The 20,158-nt window shown below is 33.7% G+C and overlaps 1 protein-coding gene across 7 annotated transcripts; it reads left to right on the top strand.

Moving 5' to 3' along the window:
* The first annotated feature begins 495 nt into the window (after positions 1-495).
* On the top strand, positions 496-16,704 carry LOC108319293 (transcriptional corepressor LEUNIG). Of its 7 annotated transcripts, none has more exons than XM_052880300.1 (19): positions 496-763; positions 1,200-1,297; positions 1,400-1,509; positions 4,165-4,575; positions 4,667-4,746; positions 5,079-5,157; positions 5,239-5,314; positions 5,533-5,582; positions 6,617-6,928; positions 7,059-7,262; positions 8,700-8,942; positions 9,046-9,153; positions 9,587-9,635; positions 13,117-13,226; positions 13,421-13,570; positions 14,446-14,601; positions 14,691-14,807; positions 15,173-15,379; positions 16,250-16,704. In XM_052880300.1, the coding sequence occupies exons 1-19, from the start codon at positions 732-734 to the stop codon at positions 16,391-16,393; spliced, it is 2,736 nt and encodes a 911-aa protein (XP_052736260.1). In that variant the 5' UTR covers positions 496-731; the 3' UTR covers positions 16,394-16,704. The 7 variants fall into 7 exon arrangements, with proteins under 7 accessions (XP_052736260.1, XP_052736259.1, XP_052736261.1 ...); XM_052880299.1 differs by having other exon boundaries at positions 9,019-9,153; XM_052880301.1 differs by lacking the exon at positions 14,446-14,601 and having other exon boundaries at positions 9,019-9,153.
* The last annotated feature ends 3,454 nt before the right edge of the window (positions 16,705-20,158 follow it).

Here is a 20,158-nt window from a genome sequence, read left to right as displayed (position 1 = left end):
ACTTATTTTTAGTAATAGATGCGTTACCGAAGATAATTTGAATGAATAGGTTTTTTAATTTTGTCATAATTCTTTCTCATCATTATATAATTTATCCTATTAATGTTAAGCGAAAGCATTAAATATATTATCATGCCTCTAAATTTGGTCCATATTAAAATGTTATTTCAGAAAATTCTTTGATATTTTTATCATCCAATATTTAATAAAGGCTCTAATTTATTTATACTAATTTTAATAATCTCACATACTAGTATATTACAAAATAAAAAAATGTGAACACTACCAATTAAAACATAGTATAATAACTCTTACTAACATGTTAAAATATTTATTAAATATCAGGATAAAAATAACGAAGTTTTGATGGAATTATCAATTTCAGATGATTTTCAATACAGTAAAAGTTTATTTAATTATAAATTAAATGATGTATTATCATATTATTATTATTACTATTATTATAATTATGCCTACAGAAGACTTTGAAGCTTGTTCTAGTTCTAACCCTTTTGATTTTTCTCCTAAATCCTCTCCTTTGTGCGCTGTGCCTCTCTTTTCCCTTTCTCAGTTTCCCTTTTTTCAGTTCTTTTTTCTCATTCCTTCTGTGTTACTCTGTCTCTCTGCTGCATCAAAAGCTCGTGTCTTTTGCAATTGTTACTGTTCAGTTTCACAAACATTCACAGAACTCATTCATTCCTTCATTACCCATCAATATTTGCTCTGTCAGCATGTCTCAGACTAACTGGGAAGCTGATAAGATGTGAGTGTTATTGTTCTATTCATGTTTTTCTTTCAACTTTCAATTGCGGGTTTGTGAGTGTTGAAAAATGGGATTTTATTCATTCTAAAAAAAGTATCCTTTTTATTGATTTGGGTTCTGGGTCTCTTAGTTGCTTTTGTCTCTTTTGGGGTTGATTTGGGTTGGTCTATTTGCTTTGGTTTGGTTGTGTTACTGTGAATGTGAGAGGATGTTTTGATGGGCATGTTAGGGTTTTTTTTTGCCTCTGCAAGCGTAAGGGGTAGCTTTAGATTGGATGAAACTGTACCCTCTTGGTTCCTGCATTTGGATGTGTTGTTGTTTTGACTTTGACATGGGTCTTTTTGGGCTACTGCTTTGTATGATATGCATGGTGTAAAGATCCAAACTTTGGTTCTCATAGTTCAAACTTTGCGTGCTTGCTCTGTGAGATTTTCAGGTTAGATGTTTATATCCATGATTACCTAGTGAAGAGGGATTTGAAGGCCTCAGCTGAGGCTTTTCAAGCTGAAGGGAAAGTGTCGTCGGACCCTGTTGGTGAGTTACCTTGAAATGAAGTAGTCTAGTTGGATTTAATGTTCCTATTGTTTCTATTTTATTGGTTTGATTGCTTTTGTTAATGGGATTGTGGGGTTGCAGCCATTGATGCACCCGGAGGATTTCTGTTCGAGTGGTGGTCTGTTTTCTGGGACATATTTATTGCCCGGACCAATGAGAAGCACTCTGAGGTTGCTGCATCTTATATCGAGGTTGGTTGATTAACTTTGTAGGGGTTAGTTTATACCTAGCACATTTCTTTTTGCACAGTAAACCGGAGTAGTTTGGTTGTGCTAGTAAGTTTAAGGAATAAAAAACTGGTATTAAGATGAACTCCCAGTTGATTTTCTTTTGCGGTATTTATTCATGTATTTAATAAGGAAGTGTATACATTCAATTAATTATAGCTCGGTTTAGCTGCTGGGGAATCTTGGGATCTTTAGATTCTTCTTTAATTAAATAAGATCATAGTTAGATCTTTATTTTTTAATTCCAGGATGCTGACTAGGTGCTGTATGATTTTGGAAAATATCTTGTTTGAGCCTGTGATTATTTGTCCACCGGTGACTACTTATTAATGATTTTTGGTGTTTTCTGAAATAAAACCATAAATTATATGCCAAAGATTTCTTTTATTTTGTTGTCCAGTAAATTTATGTCAATACTACTATGACATATTTTTGTAAATCTAGGAAAAGAAATTTGAAAAGTTGATTAATAAACTGATTAACGAGTCTGTAGGCAAAAATGTCTAATAGGGATCATGACCTGTTATAAATTCATGTTCCTCACTTGGTTAATTATATTTCTCAATTGTGAGGTTCGCTTATGTTTCCTGATCTCAGGATTTTTTTATTTTAAATTGGTATTGTGATCATGGTATTAATTATCGTGCTATACACAATACGAACTGTACGTTATGATTCTTCTCCTCCACGATGCAAATTGTCAAAATACTTGTTTTTCTCCCGAATCAATCTTGATTCTTGTTTGAATCGAACCCTGAATTGTGGTGAAATTGCATTCGGGTTTCACCCGTCACGCAATCTGGTTTAATAAAAACCCTAAATTTTCTTTTTGTTTTAGTGTGAACTGAGCGGAAATAGATGCTTAATGGTTTGTCTGTGTTTCCCCTCCAACCATTAGCATGAAATGAGCGGGAAGAGTGGAATACTGGAATGATCGGGAAATGAGCGGGTAGTCCATTCTACTCTTCAGTAACATGTGTCGGTGCAATGATACTACTCCCTTATAGCTGGTCCCATCCCTTGCTTTACATGTGCCACTGCTTCTGAGTGAGTTTTCTGATGGACTCTTGCTTTTATAAAAATGGGTGAATACAATAGGAACCTAATATTCCTTGAAAGTTGTGAGGCATGGATATGTGCATCGGATATGATATGTATCCCTATACAACAAGATGTTCAGTTTTAAAATATGAAGATTCTATAAGTCACATCACATGTACATATTGAAAAATGTATAAAATTCTTAAAAGTTAATAGATATATAATTCTCATATTGTGAATCCAAATTAAAATCACTGTTAGAATAATTATATCTATGTATAATCATTAAGTCTAGGCAGGCTGTATATCATTTATTAGTTGTACCTAGTTTTGCACCTAGGAGTCTAATGCAGTCCCTTACTATTCCATGTACTCTTGTATTTTCATTATATATAGAATGACAGTGAGAGGGATCTCTGAAGCCCTCTAGAAATATATTTTATAGTTTCAATCTCAACATAGTATCAGAGCCATGAGTTAGAGTCTATTGTGTTGTTGGACATATTGTTCCACCTGTTATCGGACCGCTATTGGACCACCTATTAATGTTTAGTCTCATGCTCGAGATGTATACACCTTGACGTGAAGAGGTGTGTTGAAAGTGCTACACTGACTAGAGATAAGACCAATTTATATTATATAAGTGGATGCAAGTCTCACCTTACAAGCTGGTTTGTAGGGTTGAGTTAGGCTTAAAGTCCACTTCTTAACATTTTTTTTTATAAAATATATATAACTCTTTGACCAACACTACATGAGAGAACTTGAAATGATTCTACCTTTCACCGTGCTAGAATAGAACATAATCCAATCAAACTATGATGTAGAAACATCTAATATACTATCTCATGGGTCAAAGTCTTCCCCTTCCAGCCGCCACCTTGGCCGAGGAAAATTAATCCCACAAGCTTCGGTGACTTCCAACAAACTAAGATTACTAAAGATCTTTCTCCTTTTCATTTCTAGAGCGTAAGAGAGCTCTACAAACTTCAAACACGTCCTACTTTGGTGCTGTTTAAGCTATCTTGGGATTTCTGCTCCCCTTGTTTCATTTGACCCTACTTTCTCAACCCTTACCCCTTTCAAAGGTTTAATGACGCTGGCCTCAACTTTCTTTGACACCTATCATCTGACCCATGGCTCCCAGCTGCGATTCTGTGAACCCATGGCAACTCTGGTCAACACACAACACACATGCCGCAACTCTGGAATAGGTCTGTGGTCTCTCTGTTCCACATCCTTTGGGATGTTTTTTGTTCGAGTTGAAGAGCTTCTATGCTTTGTTTTATATTTTCATTGAGTCTTGATAGGTGATCTGTGTATTTTTTTCTTTAAAATAACTCACTCTTTTAACTTGTCATTATAGTAAGGCCATTCTCCCAACTACTCTACTATCAGACTATAGAGATTTTGTGGTTGGCTTGTGCTGCTTTCTTGGACTGATAGCTGTTAGCAGGATATATCTGTTTTTCCGATCATATTATATTTATGCGTCCTGGGTAAAATTGTTCGCATGATTAACAAAGAACTTGTGAATTACCACTTCATGTTTATGGTTCACTAAAACTCTCTTTCCAGACACAATTTATGAAGGCTAGAGAGCAGCAACAACAGCAGCAACAACAGCAACAATCACAACCTCAGCAGTCACAACATCAGCAGCAACAGCAGCAGCAACAACAACACATTCAGATGCAACACATCCTGTTACAGAGGGCTCAGCAACAACAACAACAACAGCAACAACAACAACAACAACAGCAACAGCAGCAACAACAACCACAACAGCAACAACAACAACAGTCACAACATCAACAACCACCACCTCAGCAACAGCAGCAGGGTAGGGATAGGACCCATCTCTTAAATGGTGGTACCAATGGGTTAGTTGGAAACCCTAGCACTGCAAATGCACTGGCAACAAAGATGTACGAGGAAAGGTTAAAACTTCCCCTTCAAAGGGACTCTTTGGAAGATGCAGCAATGAAGGTTAGGAGATGTTCCGTTGCCTATTATAAAGATGAACTACTTTTTTTAATGGCATATACAATCATAACTATATTTTTGGTATTTTGTACAGCAAAGATTTGGAGACCAACTCTTGGACCCAAATCATGCCTCAATATTGAAGTCATCTGCAGCTACTGGCCAGCCTTCAGGGTAACTTTTTAGAACTAAGCTTTTATTATATCTTGTTTTAGTCTTTAAGTTTGTAAGGTATATGCTTGGTAAATAAGGTAGTTTTTCTTGTTTAGTCTTGCTGTAGCTGAGCTAATTTAAGTTCGAACTGAAATTACATGAGCTGAAGCTTAATTCATCAACACGAGACAAAAAAGGGATCTTGTGTGCTAGGCAAAGTTAATTGCTTCTTTATTTTCTTTCTGGGTTTTGAATATCTATTTGGCATTCCATTAATTATATTAGCTTTTGGTATTCTTTTATCCTTATAGCTACGCATGTGACTTTATTAGTACTAAATATCTTGATTTCAGCCAAGTTTTGCATGGTGCTGCTGGTGCAATGTCTCCACAAGTTCAAGCTCGTAGTCAGCAATTACCAGGGTCTACTCCGGTATGCTAGTGTTCTTAAATTAAACTCATTACATCTTACAATATTTCTTATCACCTGTTTAACCCTGACTTTGCTAATCAGGATATAAAGAGTGAGATCAATCCCGTTTTAACTCCCAGAGCTGCAGGCCCAGAAGGATCATTGATAGCAATGCCTGGTATTTCATCACGTCTTTAATGTAACTGGTTGTTTTATTAATTTGGAATCTGATCTGCATTCATTTATTGGGGGTTTATTTTTGATCTAGCTGTTTCATTAAAATTTATTTTCCAGTCTGTTGTGACAATATTTTGGGATTTAATGTTAAAACTGATATTTTTGGGATATCATTACTTTCACACCCAGATTGAGTTAACAGGAGATTTTTCGTGTCAGGTTCAAATCAAGGTAGCAACAATTTAACTCTAAAAGGGTGGCCACTAACGGTGAGTAATATAATCTTTTTTGTTTTAATGTATATTTTGAATTAGATGTTACTGTTAGTGGATAAAATCTTGTCTTCCTAAACTTTTTTTAAACTTGAGAGTTTGTTTTTGATGTTATACATGGGAATTGGACCTATCTTCTTTTTATCCTAACCATATCCCATCCATACTGCTTGAGAGCCATTATCAGGTGGCAGACGTAGCCTTCGTTGTTAACCCTACACAGCCTCCCTTGGTTGATAGAAATAGCGGCAGCCTCTTATCTGAAGTCTTGAGCAATCACCCTGTGAACTTTGTGTCTTTGACATTTTTAGTCTTTGTTTGTTTAGTGTGATTTGGATGGAGAGATTTAGAAAGGAGATAATTTGGATGAATGTTTAAATATTTCCATTGTTTGTTTACTAGGAAATATGAAAGGAGAAGTGATAAAAAGTCCATGAGCCCCACCATTTTTTAATCTAGGACACTATTATTACGCATCTTAAAGAATAATTTTTGAAAGGCACGAACTAAAGAATACAAGTGTTAGTTAGCCATACTTTTGTATCAGAAAAAAAATATTTTATTCTAATTTAATTTAACGAAAATAAATTAGAGCATGAGTTTTTTTTTTGAAGTAATTAGATTTAAATAGTTGTTTTACATTTGGTACACGTTTATTAGAAACTAATTAAATATAAAATAAATAGACATGTAATTGTAATGCATTTTTTGTGAGATTTGAATTAAAATTATATTTGATTTAAAATTAAAATTCATCCTATATACAAAATTATATTTTCAAAGTATTTATTTATCATTTGTTTTCAATCTTTTTCCGCATAACCAAACAGATGAACTGAAAATCACCTTATATTTTTCCCTACTAATTGTACCAATCTGCACAACTCAAAATTCTACCCAAATATCACTTGAATTACTATTCCTTCATTTTTCTGGTCTAGTACTTTCACCTCAATTCTCTTTCTAACCTAATGGAACTAAAAATTGAGTTCTTAAGATGCTCTTTTTATCCTTTTTCTATTCCTTGTTAGGGTTTGGAGCAACTACGATCTGGTATAATTCAACAGAAACCACCTTTCATACAGTCTCCTCAACCATTTCATCAACTTCCAATGTTGACACCACAACATCAGCACCAACTAATTCTGGCACAACAAAATTTGGCATCACCATCTGGCAGTGATGATAATAGAAGGCTCAGAATGCTGCTGAATAACAGGAATATGGGTGTAGCTAAGGATGGTCTTTCGAACCCTGTTGGTGATGTGGTATCAAATGTTGGATCACCTCTTCAAGCAGGTGGCCCTGCTTTCCAGCGTAGTGATACAGACATGCTAATGAAGGTGTTTGTTCTCTGGAAATTTGTCTTTCCATATTCTTATGGTTAATGCATAGCTTTTTTAAATGTCCTATTTATGATTGCTTGGAGTTGCCGGAAGTGTCATGAGTTGCATCTTATGAATGTTTGTGTAGTTGAAACTGGCACACTTACACCATCAACAACAGCAGAATGCCAATCCACAACAACAGCAGCAGCAACTGCAACAACATACTCTATCAAATCAGCAATCTCAGTCTTCAAATCATAACATGCATCAGCAGGATAAAATAGGGGCAGGTGGTGGTAGTGTCAATGTGGATGGTAGCATGTCAAACTCTTTTAGAGGAAATGATCAGGTCAGTCCTTTTATTGTTTTGCCATTAATATTGGAGAAATTGAGGCTATGTATAAATTTTCAATTGCTCTCTTATCAAATCATTAGTACAATACACCAATATATATTGTGTATTTATGGAGAGGGATTAAATTGCATTTACGTGACTTTTACCAGTTATTACTCTATTCAATAACTTTCAATCAGATACTATTTTGTCAAAACCGTTGTTAGATTGAAAGTTCTTTTCACAACGATCATGTATACAAAATTTTATATTAGTCTATCACTATTTGATACCTGATTCATATATATATATATATATATATATATATATATATATATATATTAAAATTGACATATAAACAATCTTGATAATATAAAATTTTGACTTGTAATATAATACATTACTATTGACTGTGGACATTGAGTGACAGGTGAATTTCTGTAAATAATTCTTAACTATTTATTTCTTTAGATCCCCTTTGAACTTCTGTAAACATCTAAATTTAAATTTCATGTATATAACCGAGTTTGTATTTGATTGTCAAACCTCTCCTATTAAATGTTGGCGATATCTTATTTAGAATGAAAGTGTTGTTAAAATATTTAAAAAAGAGATTTTAGAAGTATTTTTTGAAATGCAAGATAAAATTTGTCATACCCAGAGAGTATTTAGAGACTCGTTCCAAAATCAACAATTACAGGGGTGCATTTTTTATTTTTCTTTTCTACTGGCATGTGTTTTTAATTGACGTTTATACACACTGTAATATGACACTTTGTATAATATAGTTAGTAATTGCAAAATATTGTAAAAAAGAGTTTTATATCATAATAACTTTCATGAAATTTACTGTTTTATATCATAATAACTTTCATGAAATTTACTGTTTATTGTAAATAGTGATTTTCTGACGCATGGAATGTCTCTTATGTTGAATATATTGAAAGAGCCAGTCATTTATTGATATTGTTATTGTGTTTTCCTTTTCTCTTAATTTTGAATACTGCGGATTATGTCATGATTTTTATAATTTTACTGCATTGGGATTTGGAAGCTGTTTTGAAATCCATCAGGGATGGTGTATTTGTTTACTTGTCAATTCCTGAATTAGTTGAGCTCAAGTATTACATTAACTTCTTTAACCTCAATTTTTCTAAATTCGAGTAGTAAGAAAAGGGTTTTTGTGAATATTTCAGATCAGATATGCAATAATCCATTGGTAGACAATTGTAAAATGCAACTTCCACCACTTGGTCCTTTCATTGAATTTTTAACCCTACATGAAAGAAATGGCTAGTGACTTGTTACATGATTTTTAATTTATGATTATTTCTATCTGATCATTTGAGCATAAATTTATGCCCCTGGATTTGACAGACATTAATCTGGTGTATGTTTATAATCTTTCATTTATTTGATTCCTAACATGGTTTCTTCTAAATGCGTTTTAAGGTTTCCAAAAGCCAGACTGGGAGAAAGAGGAAGCAGCCTGCATCTTCTGGTCCTGCCAATAGTTCTGGAACAGCTAATACAGCTGGCCCATCTCCAAGTTCAGCACCCTCGACTCCCTCGACTCATACACCCGGTGATGTGATGTCAATGCCTGCTTTACCTCATAGTGGTAGTTCTTCGAAGCCATTAATGATGTTTGCTGCTGATGGTGCTGGAACTCTTACATCACCTTCAAACCAGTTGGTAAGTGGCTCATTCAATCGATGGAAGGAATAATAAGTTCCTTGCATGTAGGCTCATTGTCATTCCATTTTGGCAGTGGGATGATAAGGATCTTGAATTGCAGGCTGATGTGGATCGTTTTGTGGAGGATGGATCTCTTGACGATAATGTTGAGTCTTTTTTATCCCATGATGATACTGACCCGAGGGATACTGTTGGTCGTTGTATGGATGTAAGCAAAGGTGCAGTACCATTGTTTTTATTGACAATAAAATATTCTACCATTCCCATTGTGAAGGAGGTTATTGAGTGCATCTAGTTAATAAATTTTCCCTCACTAGAATGCAAAGAAGTAATTTTTTTTTTCTCTCCATAGGTTCTTGTTTATTAGTGGTAGATTTTGTGAAGTATCTTATATGTTAATTTGTTCATATGCTTTCACCCAATAACTCAAGCTTTTAGCTTTTTGGATTGTTGGTTTGTGGCATGGTGTCAAAGCCTCATTGATCACGTGGTCTAGAGTTTGATCCTTGTTGTCCTTTGTTGTGGTAAATAAGTTAAATTTCATCATAAGGTTGGGTGGGCCTATCATAGCAGAGTGGTTAGCATGGCAACAACTTCATTATGTTGTGTTTTAAAGTCACAACTGTTTGCTATTGTGACAGTTAGAGGAAATTGTTTGGGCTTTGACACGTGAAACTTGGAGGAAATCCTGTAAGTGTTCTCACTGTGTAATTGTTAGTGAGGGTAGTTTTTGGGACTTTACATTCTTTTTGGGTTTTATTGTATCTTTGGAAACAGAGCCATTTCCACAGAAGATCTAATGCCTCAAACGGATGAAGCTTCTCTGTACCACCTCCCTACCCACACACCCACCTTCTTTCTTTCTCAATAGTGGTAATTCTCTGGTGGATCCTATAATCTGTAAGCACCTAGGAACTCGTTCCCATGTGGTAGTTTCATTATTTTGAACAGCCAGTTCTAATTTCTTTTCATACATAGGTTTAGACAAGGTTTCTGGTGAAAGATCCTTGCTATGGGTCTTTGGTCCTGCATGAGGATTGCACCTATCCCATAACCAGAAGCATCAGTCAGCCACAAACTACTTGGTGGAAATCCTACAAAGCCAAAACTGGGAAAGAAGACAAACAACCCTTGAGCCTTGAGATGATCAAAGGAACGTTGAGCCCCCCTCCCCACCCATCCACCCCCCAAAGTGAAATCTATCTTCAGTCTTTAGATTTGTTAAGTGATGAGATGATTTCCATTAGACTTTGATGAACTTCCTCTAGTACCATTGAGCCCTAGAAACACTCCCTCCCTTGACATCCGGAGGGATTTGCTAACCTAAGACAGCTTGAACCTTTGATGGTCCATTTCCACCTTTGGTACTGTCCAAGTAAGGCTATGCATATCATCAAATAATACCAACATTTACTTCCTCAATAATGGCCTGAAAATAGAATTCATGGTGGATTGAAAGGTTTAAGTTGCATTCATGAGTTCAAAAGGCATCACAAGATACAGATAATGCAGTTGTGTATTTTCTCTTCCTTTGCCTTTGTTTGATGGGACCCAGATTTCAAATCAATCTTAGAGGAAAAAAGATGACCCATTCAACTCATTTATGGTTGGCATGGGGTACTTGTGTTCAACATTTTCCTTCTTAACTTTTATCACTGGACTTGAAAAAGGACTTATGCTTGATTGTGCCCTCAGCCTGCAACTCCTCCATGACCCAACACTCACAAGTTACTGTTTGGCTTCAAGGTGATGACTTCCTATGAGCTGGCAGCCCTTTTTGATTCTGAAAAACTAATTGGTCTTGATTAAGGATTTTCTGAAACTCCTAATTCTAGCAAGGAGGACTATCTTGGTGATCTATCAAGTCGTCCTCATTTTCTACAGAGCCAAATCTTGCATAATTTTTTTTAAGGATGGATTTTGATTTCTATCTTAGACTTGATACCCCTTAAGTGTAACCATCATCCATTCTCCTCAAAAACTCACTGTCTTCCTCCTCGAATATGTGGTAGTTTTCCCCAAGAGCTCAAGCCACTCAACACCCAAAGTAATGTCCACCCCTCTAAGTCCAACACATGCATACGCATATATATTATATATTTCCACCTTTACTTTAATAGATGAGAAAGCTTCCCTTGCCATGCACCAAGTTCCATTTCCCAAATGCACGTCATAAGATTTTGTGTCAACCACCTTCAATCCCAACGAAGCCACTAATTCCCTAGATATAAAATTGTGTCTAGCTTTGCTATTCACCAACAATATTGTAGCATAACCCTTCAACAATCTTTCAAAATTAATGGTCCCTGGATGGATTGTTTCTTGTTGATCAATCACCCCATAATTCAAAACCTAACTGACCATAAACCTTATATTTGTCCTCTTTAGCTTCTATGGACACTAATGATTCTTCCTGGTATTCATCACCTTCCTAATTGAGGAGGTGCAAATGCTTGTATAGGCTTTGTTGAGTGGGATTGTAATGCTTCCCACACTTGAAAGACAACCCCTTATTTCTCCCTTCCACAGAATCCCCACACTAGATTTTGTGTTCCACCTTGATAGCAAGAATTTGAAATTTGTGTTGACCTTGTTTGTCTGAATCTCATGATCCATTTGATTTTATAGACACCACTAGTTGAGCTTTGGACCCACTTGCAACCAAGTTGATCAATGAGGTTATAGTATTCATTTGCTGCATTCTGTGCCACCCACTAAAGGCTTTTCAAGGTGAAGAGCGAGTGAGTATTTGCTCAATCAACATGAAACAGAAATGAATTTGTAGCTTGAAGGTGAGAAACTCCATCCTTAGTTCTGATGCAACTTCAGTCGGAGTGGTGATTCCCATATCGATCCATAAGCTGGATCTTCTCCATCGAACACAGGCAATTCTACTTGCTTCGACGAAATTTTAAGCTCATCCAAAATGGTTACAGTGGATGAAGAGCCTCCATTTGGTGTCAACATTCCTGCATATGACAACTTTGGTTCTTGTTGCCGAAGAATCCATCTCGCATCTTTGCATGCAAAGTTTAAAGGGACTTGGTGATCTCATCGACACTAGTAATTGAGGAACCCAAGTGCCTGGAGTTTTCCTTCAGAGTCGGATCATGACAACACACAAATTAGTCCTTTCCTGAAGCAATGGGTCCTGGTTTTAGAGACTTGAGTCAACCCTGACTCCAAAGCTTCTAATTGTGAAGTCATTCTTGTGTGCTTACTCATTTTGATAGCAACTACTATCGGTAATGCATCTATTTCTATATGATTAATCAAAAAAAGAATCTCTTTAACTGACAGAAGAATCTCTAGCCTTGACAATTCTGTTCCTGACAACATCTCTCTTTAACTAACTCATCCCCCACCTTACCTATGAGCTGTTTGGTAATAGTGGGCCTAACTAATCTTAGGCTCATGGGTATACCCTTGAAGGGGTTTAGGGGCTTTTGGAATTTGGATCGGGTTCCTGAGTTTCTGATGAAAAAATACACTGAACAACAGGTTGGAGGTGATTCTTGACCTAGAATAAATGATGCAGCTCAGGGTAACACCAGCCCCTGGAGTAAGTTGGATGGCTTTGGCGAGTCTGTTTGGGCGAGGCCTTTTCTCAACTGTCCCAGTACTCAATTCCTGAAGCTATCTGTTCAGAACAAATCTTCATTCTTCCCCTCTTACTGTTTAAGCTAAACTTGTCTCTAATAATATAACCAAGTTGCTATTTCTATTGGATTTCCTATCGAACCGAGGTTGGATAAAAAAGTATTTACATAAAAGTTGTATGAAAAACTATTTACAGAAGGGGTGATTTTGCATGGTATAAGAGGCACTAACAAAATTGGTGCCAGGACCATCAGCACACCTAGGATTAAACATTCTGCATGTCATCAATAATATTGAGTGCTGTAGTCCTAACTTTAAATGAAAGGCTGGAACATATCTTAATGGAAACTAGCTCATTATGGTTAGTTGAATAAAATGTTTTGGACAGTAACTCCCTATAATGCTCATTAGGCCAAATTCATTGATGCCAAAGGGCTCCTTGATTACTCTATGGATTTATTGTATTGAAGCTATATACTTTGTTTTTGAAGGTGGATTGTTGCTCTTTAATTGACTTGCATAAATAGTTATACCTGCAGAAACTGAGGCCAATGGTTCACTTTATTTTCAGGTTTTACATTTTCTGAGGTGAATTCTGTACGTGCAAGCACTAACAAAGTTGTCTGTTGCCATTTCTCGTCTGATGGGAAATTGCTTGCTAGTGGTGGACATGACAAAAAGGTTAGTTAATACATTGTTCTGGGAAATAATTTTATTTATTGCTTTCCCTTTTCAACCAATTTCGCTCAAATTTGCGGTGAACATAGCATTTAATCTGCTTTGAAATTTAAGAACAAAATTATAAATCCCTCTATTACTTAATCTGTTTATATATAGAATGTGACATTTTCTCTGTTTTTTTTTTCATTATGCAGGCTGTTTTATGGTTCACAGATACTCTACAGCAAAAGGCTACTCTTGAAGAGCATGCTTCTTTAATCACTGATGTTCGTTTCAGTCCAAGCATGCCTCGGCTTGCAACATCTTCATATGACAGAACTGTCAGGGTGTGGGATGTTGATAATGTTAGTACATAATGCTTATTTTACTCTAATAATACTGCTTTTTTCCCTATAGATTTAATATCTATATTTTGTAATAACTTGGCTATGCATCTCATACACAAGATTTTCTCTGAATCCAAAGCATGGCACACAGGTGCTTATAAAATGTGTTTGCTTATCTATTCCTGAAAATATGTACTTATTGAAATAATTACAGTATAACAATTTTTTGCCTGTTTCTTGTAATAAATATAATTAACGACACTATAAAGGATGACATAATGCATCAAATTACTCCTGTCCATAGTGAGCTACGGGTTTGAAACATAGTGTATTGCAGCTGAGTTCCTGGAATATGATTTCTTAAACATGGTTCTCTGTAGTACAATGTACAAGGATGTTGCAACGAAAATGTTATTCATGGCTCTGGATCTAGGAACCTCAATTGGCTACAAGTTATCGTGAAAACATTGTAATTATCACTGTCACGGGGACACAATGCTTTGATGTTCTTTATAGATGCTTAGGAAGTTACAAAGTGAAATCATTGAACTTCCTTAATGATAAAACTTGATTTTTAAGGTTCAAGCTTAGTGCTTCATAAGCATAGGGATTTCAGTTTTTGGTGATATTTAATGTTAGCAGATGTAGCTTGAATTGCATTATGAATTCTAACATCCTAATGATCTGTGTGCAAATCTGACTGCTTTTATCTATTTACAGTTATATGTGATCTGGAAAGTTTTTCTAGTTATTGTGGGTAGATTTGAATGCCAGGCCTATTTGTAGCTGGGATTTTGTTAATGATTTCAGATTATCTGGATTTTGATGGATTATGTGCTTGTGTTTCCCTTTGTTCGTGTTCTGCTATAGCTGATATTTAATTTCCAATGCAGCCTGGATATACGCTTCGTAGTTTTACTGGTCATTCTGCATCTGTTATGTCACTAGATTTTCACCCTAATAAAGATGATCTTATCTGCTCTTGTGATGTCGATGGTGAGATCCGATATTGGAGTATTAAGAATGGAAGTTGTTCTAGAGTCTCAAAGGTAGAATCTTAGGATATGATTTGTTTAATTGGTAATGCATTGTGTTTCCATTTCAGTTTGCTAAACTGACAAGTCTTTGTTCTGGTTAGGGTGGCACTGCTCAGATGAGATTTCAACCTCGTCTAGGGAGGTACCTAGCTGCAGCTGCTGAGAATGTTGTTTCAATACTTGATGTGGAAACACAAGTATGTCGATATTCATTAAAGGTTGGTTTGATTTTTTATTTTTTATTTTTACGTATTGCCAGAGTTAGGATAAATCCTTCCAGTTAGACGTACTGTAGTCTAATGCTTCCAGTTAGACGCTCTTATTCTTTAGCGTGTCTGTACTGTAGTCTAATGCTCCTCATGCTATCTGGCTGCTTAATTGTTTTTTCTAGAGGAGAGGTCTTGGAAAAGAAACGTTGCTTGTTTTTTCTTTAAGAATCAAATACTTGTGACCGGATATATATTTCAAAAACAACTTTGGAGCTTAGATATTTGTTGTTTTGGCGACTTCAGTAATTTATGATTCTTGTAAGCCTTGTCTTATTCAAACTTTACTCATGTATCTTTGATTTTAATGATTGTAGGGACATACAAAATCAATACATTCAGTGTGTTGGGATCCTTCTGGGGAGTTCCTGGCATCTGTGAGTGAGGACTCTGTAAGGGTTTGGACTCTTGGATCAGGGAGTGAAGGGGAGTGTGTTCACGAGCTTAGCTGCAATGGCAATAAATTTCACTCGTGTGTTTTCCATCCAACATATTCTTCGCTTTTGGTAGTTGGTTGTTACGAGGCAAGTGTACATCCTTCTCTTATTGTTTCCTTTTAATGAGTATGGTTGGAATCACAAATTTTTGAGACATAATCCAATTAATGAGTGGAATTATATGTTTGAAATGTTATGAAGTAGAATTGATTTTGAAATCCTTTTGGATTTAAGTTGTGTATTTAGATATCCTCTCAAATTTTGTTTGATTTGATTCTCATTTGATCAGGTTTTAAATGTAATTATTTGAAGTGATGATTTCATCTTCATTCGTTTACCCACCTTACCACCTTTGAAAAGGATAATGGATAAAATAAATTCAATTAATCGTTTAGACCTTCCAAACCGGATTTATGAATAATTTCAAATCCTATTCTTTTTATAATGAGTTCTAAAAACATAACATTTGTTTGCTAAATGATTCTAATTAAAGCAAATCAGATAATGTTTTAATCAGATCATTTTTTGGCATAAAAAAGGTTTTTTTGAAGGATAAAAGCTGTTTTGAAAACATCTGAGGATTCCCATGCATGATTTGAAAAATGGGTCTCTTCCGATTCATTATTTGAATCCCAATACAACTACTATGCTTTCAAATATATCCATTTCATATTTTTCTTGTAAATATGATTCAGTTATTAATATCTCAATTTTGTTTGAGTTAGTTGATGCGGACTTGTTTGAATACAAGCTAAAGTGTTTTTGAGAGCTTCTTTACTGAGAAGCTCTCAAGCTCTTATATCTTTGTATTCAACTGACTTCTTGGTGATTTAGAAAGATGTTGGAGCTGACATGATTTATTGTACCATGTTTCATGTCCTTGACAAATAGTATTAAATCCAATCCAATGCAAGAATAGTCATTTTTACTGCTTACAATTGATACCATGATGTGCAGTCATTGGAGCTCTGGAACATGACTGAGAACAAGACAATGACTCTATCCGCTCATGAAGGTCTTATTGCCGCATTGGCAGTTTCTACTGTAAATGGTTTGGTTGCTTCAGCCAGTCATGACAAGTTTGTGAAGCTATGGAAGTGACTTGGTTGTGTCTCATCAATACAGGTTGTTTTATCAGTGTTGATAATGAATGATGTTTGTAGTTTGTCCCCCTTTTTGTAGTTTGATCAACCAGCCCTCACAACATATTTGTAGTTTATGTTCCCTTATATAGCTTGATCATTAATTTATGTGCCCTTCTTTTATGATGTAGCTTGATCAGTCACCCTTCCTCTTTTGCCGTTTAATATAATCTGATTTTCTATGTAATCATAGATACTGACTTTGTAATATTGTCACCCCTGTTGTACTCTGTTTCATAATTGTTTTACTTGGAGATTTCTAATCTTGTTCATCCAGATTTGCTTTTATAATTATGACTGCTAACAGCACCTCACTTTTGATATTTCATTGTAATATACTTTATTATCGGTTAAAATTTTTAAGATGTATAAATTGAGTTGAAGTAATTAAAGTTATAATTTTTCGTTAAAAAATCTAATAATAAATAACATGTTTTTTTATAGTGGATTGCAAACATTTCTCTTATTATTAGACTAGAATGTTTTTGGTACCTGAAATATGACATGTTTTGTTTTTCATAATGTTTTTTCTTGACTTTCGCTCTTTGATTTTGCCTTGGTTTTGGTGTTTATAGTCCCTCTAAATATTTTGTTTGTCATTGTATAGATTATTTACTTTTTAGTTCTTATTGAATATTTTTATATGCACAATCTCAATAATCATAGTATTAGAAGGATTGAACCAAAGTAAATAATTTACTTGGTTTAAAACAAAATGACAGATTGAAAAGAAGTTTCACAGGAATCAATATTTAAGATTATTGCATACGAACCAAAAGCAAAATACAATTATAATTTAAGTATTGAAAACATATTGAAGTTTTATTATTTGGTACCCCTTTTTTCTTCTATTCATAATCCATATCTGCAGCAACTCAATGTTGATATGAAAAGGGAGCATTCAGAAATGCAAAGAGGCAATATGTACTGCATCTTTGTGCCAATTTAGATGTCAATAGTCATGTGTTGGTCACCATTAATGTTGAATGTATCATTGACAAGAAGTTAGCAATTTTAATTGTACTCTCATGTAGATATCAATGTTTTTCTTTCACATTTATCGAAAATTCTTAAAAACATTATTTTTAGATATCAAAATGTGTTGGGGTAGGTAGTATCAGAAGGGTTGTCAGAAGTTATGTCTTGAATATTATAATCTGTACTCTGTTGTGTCACAATCTCCTTGCATGTTTTGAGAAGAGATGAGATTTGTTGCCATGGAGTTTGAACCTTGATGTGTAGTTAATTAGGTGAGAAATGAATTTTGTTTCACAAGTGATTGAGGAAATGAATGCAATCAAGCAATGCATATAGTTAATATAAAACACTTGTGAGATAGTTGATCATTACTGAAGATTTTGATCACTTCACTGAATTGATTACCATTAGACATTTCAATTTACCATCATGTAACAATCCATATGTTTCTAATTGTATATGATCATGATCATTTTATCTATATTTAATCATCTGTGAAGATCAATAAATTTGTAACGTTATCAATCACTTTGGAGATATTTTTATAAGCTTACTTCTAAGTTTTAGATCCAAATTGTTATTACTTTTCCTTTCTCTGCCATCCTACACAAAACTAGAAGGGTAAAAGACAAATCAACAAACTCACGATAGTGGGTTAACCAGAAAATTTCTTGGATTCTTAGAGGTAGGTAGATGGAGGAACTGTTTATCTGTATTCCTTGGATTTTCAGAGGTAGATGAAAGAACTGTTTATCTGTATTCCAACATGAATAATAAGTTGAATTGGTTTCAATTTAGTTAATATGAATAAAGTTAAATAAATTTAGATTAAGCTTCATAACAAGCCAAAATTTAAAATATTAAAAAATAACGTAGATTATATGCTACAATAATGAAAGAATGAAAAGAACAACATTGAAACTAAGACAATAATTATATTCGAAAAATACACCTTTTGTAAGCATATCCATATTATATATAATGCCCCCAATGATTTTGGATTAATGAGTAAGCATATAAGTGAATAGTCCTATTTTAAAGTAACTTTCTTTTGAATAATTCATATCCACAATGTTTCTTTTTTATCTTTATTTAGTAATGATTAATGAGAAATCATGTTGTTTATACCAACTTTATTGGGTGCATATCATCATCTACTTTGTCTCACTATTTCATGTCATTTGTATCTCATGCCTACTTTTAGTAATTCTAAGGAAAAGCACGTGGCTTTAACATTTTACTTTTATGTTAACGAAGTTGTTCCTTAAATTTCACCATAGGATTACCATAATTCTAAATTTTTATCGATAAATTATATTTCATTGATCTTTAACATATTTTTTATTTTTATTTGAATATTTTCATTTAATTATTTTTGTTAAGGATTATTATTTTTATCTTCTTACTTTTAATTTATGGATTAATGTTTTTCTCAATCATAATTCATTGAGTTGATGGACGACATAAAAAATTTGAAAAAAAAGACACAAATTACCAACAAATTAATAGAAAAAAATAATAATTAACGACTATATCAACCTATTAATAATAATAAAAAAGAACATGGTATTTAAATAAAAGAAATATTTTGAACATTTCATAAAATAATTTTTTAATAAAAATATTTAAATTTACAAAACTGATTACAATTTGATTATTTTAATAATATTTATCCTTGTCATTGTTAATAGCTATTATTGTACGAAATATTTGTCTAATATTTCCATTTATTTTTCATCAAAAGTTTGTAGGTATTTAACACTTCCTTGGAAAAGAAAATTCAAACCTAATAATTTCCGAAAATTTCTTCAACTAGTTGTGTGATTTAATGAATGAAATGTTAAAGAACTAACATGATATGAGGTGAATTTGTTTTGTGTAATTGATTGGTTCACCATTTAGTTCAGTCTCAATAATTTGGTTTATTAGAGTCGGACAAAAAAAAGTTTAGTCTTTTCTCTTTTTGAGTCTACATATGTTATCTTCCTTTTGTTTCTTAACCTTTTTCGTTTTTTTCCATTTTGTTCATTCTTTGTCGTTTTATGAAAATATTGCAATTAAGTCCATTTCATGTGAAAAATTCAAGAGTGTGTGTCGGTCTACAATGTGAGTTTTGAATTTATTTCTACTTTTAGATTCTTTTTGTCCTTAGTTTGATTTTTGTACCTAAGTAAGTATGACTAAAACTATTGAAATCTAATTCTCTTAAATTCTTTCAAAGGAGTTTCAATTACTTATTTTATATTAGCTAGCCTTGCTTCTTGAAAAACACTTTAAAATAAAAAATTATTTTAATAAATTGGCATTTACTTATATATACAAGTTTAGACTCAAATTTTTAAAAATTAAAAACAAAATTACAAACTAAAGTATTCATAAAGTATCAATTGTCATAACTAATACACTTATTTATACAAAGTGACAACCTAAGTTATATATATAATCAATTAAAATAACTATGCTACATTAATGGTTGGGAATGAAGTAACTTGTAAATGATGTTTCAAACTTGTCGGAAATATTTTGTAATTTCAAATTCATAAATTAGAAAGCTATAGAACATTATTCAAAAGTATTAAACAAAGAGAAAAAATATATTATGTTTTTTGATAACGTAATATAGTTTGTCATTATTTTCCAATCATAAACTCTCATGTATGAGTTTGTTGACTTTTATGAGAATTCTCTTAAAAGTCATGTCAAGACTGATTTGTGATAAGATGCCAATGTAAAATAGTTCATGATC

This window comes from Vigna angularis, chromosome 7 (assembly GCF_016808095.1).
Source record: "Vigna angularis cultivar LongXiaoDou No.4 chromosome 7, ASM1680809v1, whole genome shotgun sequence".
In the NCBI taxonomy this organism is placed as follows: Eukaryota; Viridiplantae; Streptophyta; class Magnoliopsida; order Fabales; family Fabaceae; genus Vigna; species Vigna angularis.
Note: the sequence above shows the minus strand (reverse complement) of the source record. Positions and strands in the feature narration are given on the sequence as shown.

Excerpts from the sequence above, each read along its gene's own strand:
- LOC108319293 (XM_052880299.1), top strand. The coding sequence starts at position 732 with ATGTCTCAGACTAACTGGGAAGCTGATAAGAT. Across the intron at positions 4,747-5,078 it reads GCTACTGGCCAGCCTTCAGG|CCAAGTTTTGCATGGTGCTG; the intron begins GTAACTTTTTAG and ends TCTTGATTTCAG. Across the intron at positions 13,227-13,420 it reads GTGGTGGACATGACAAAAAG|GCTGTTTTATGGTTCACAGA; the intron begins GTTAGTTAATAC and ends TTCATTATGCAG.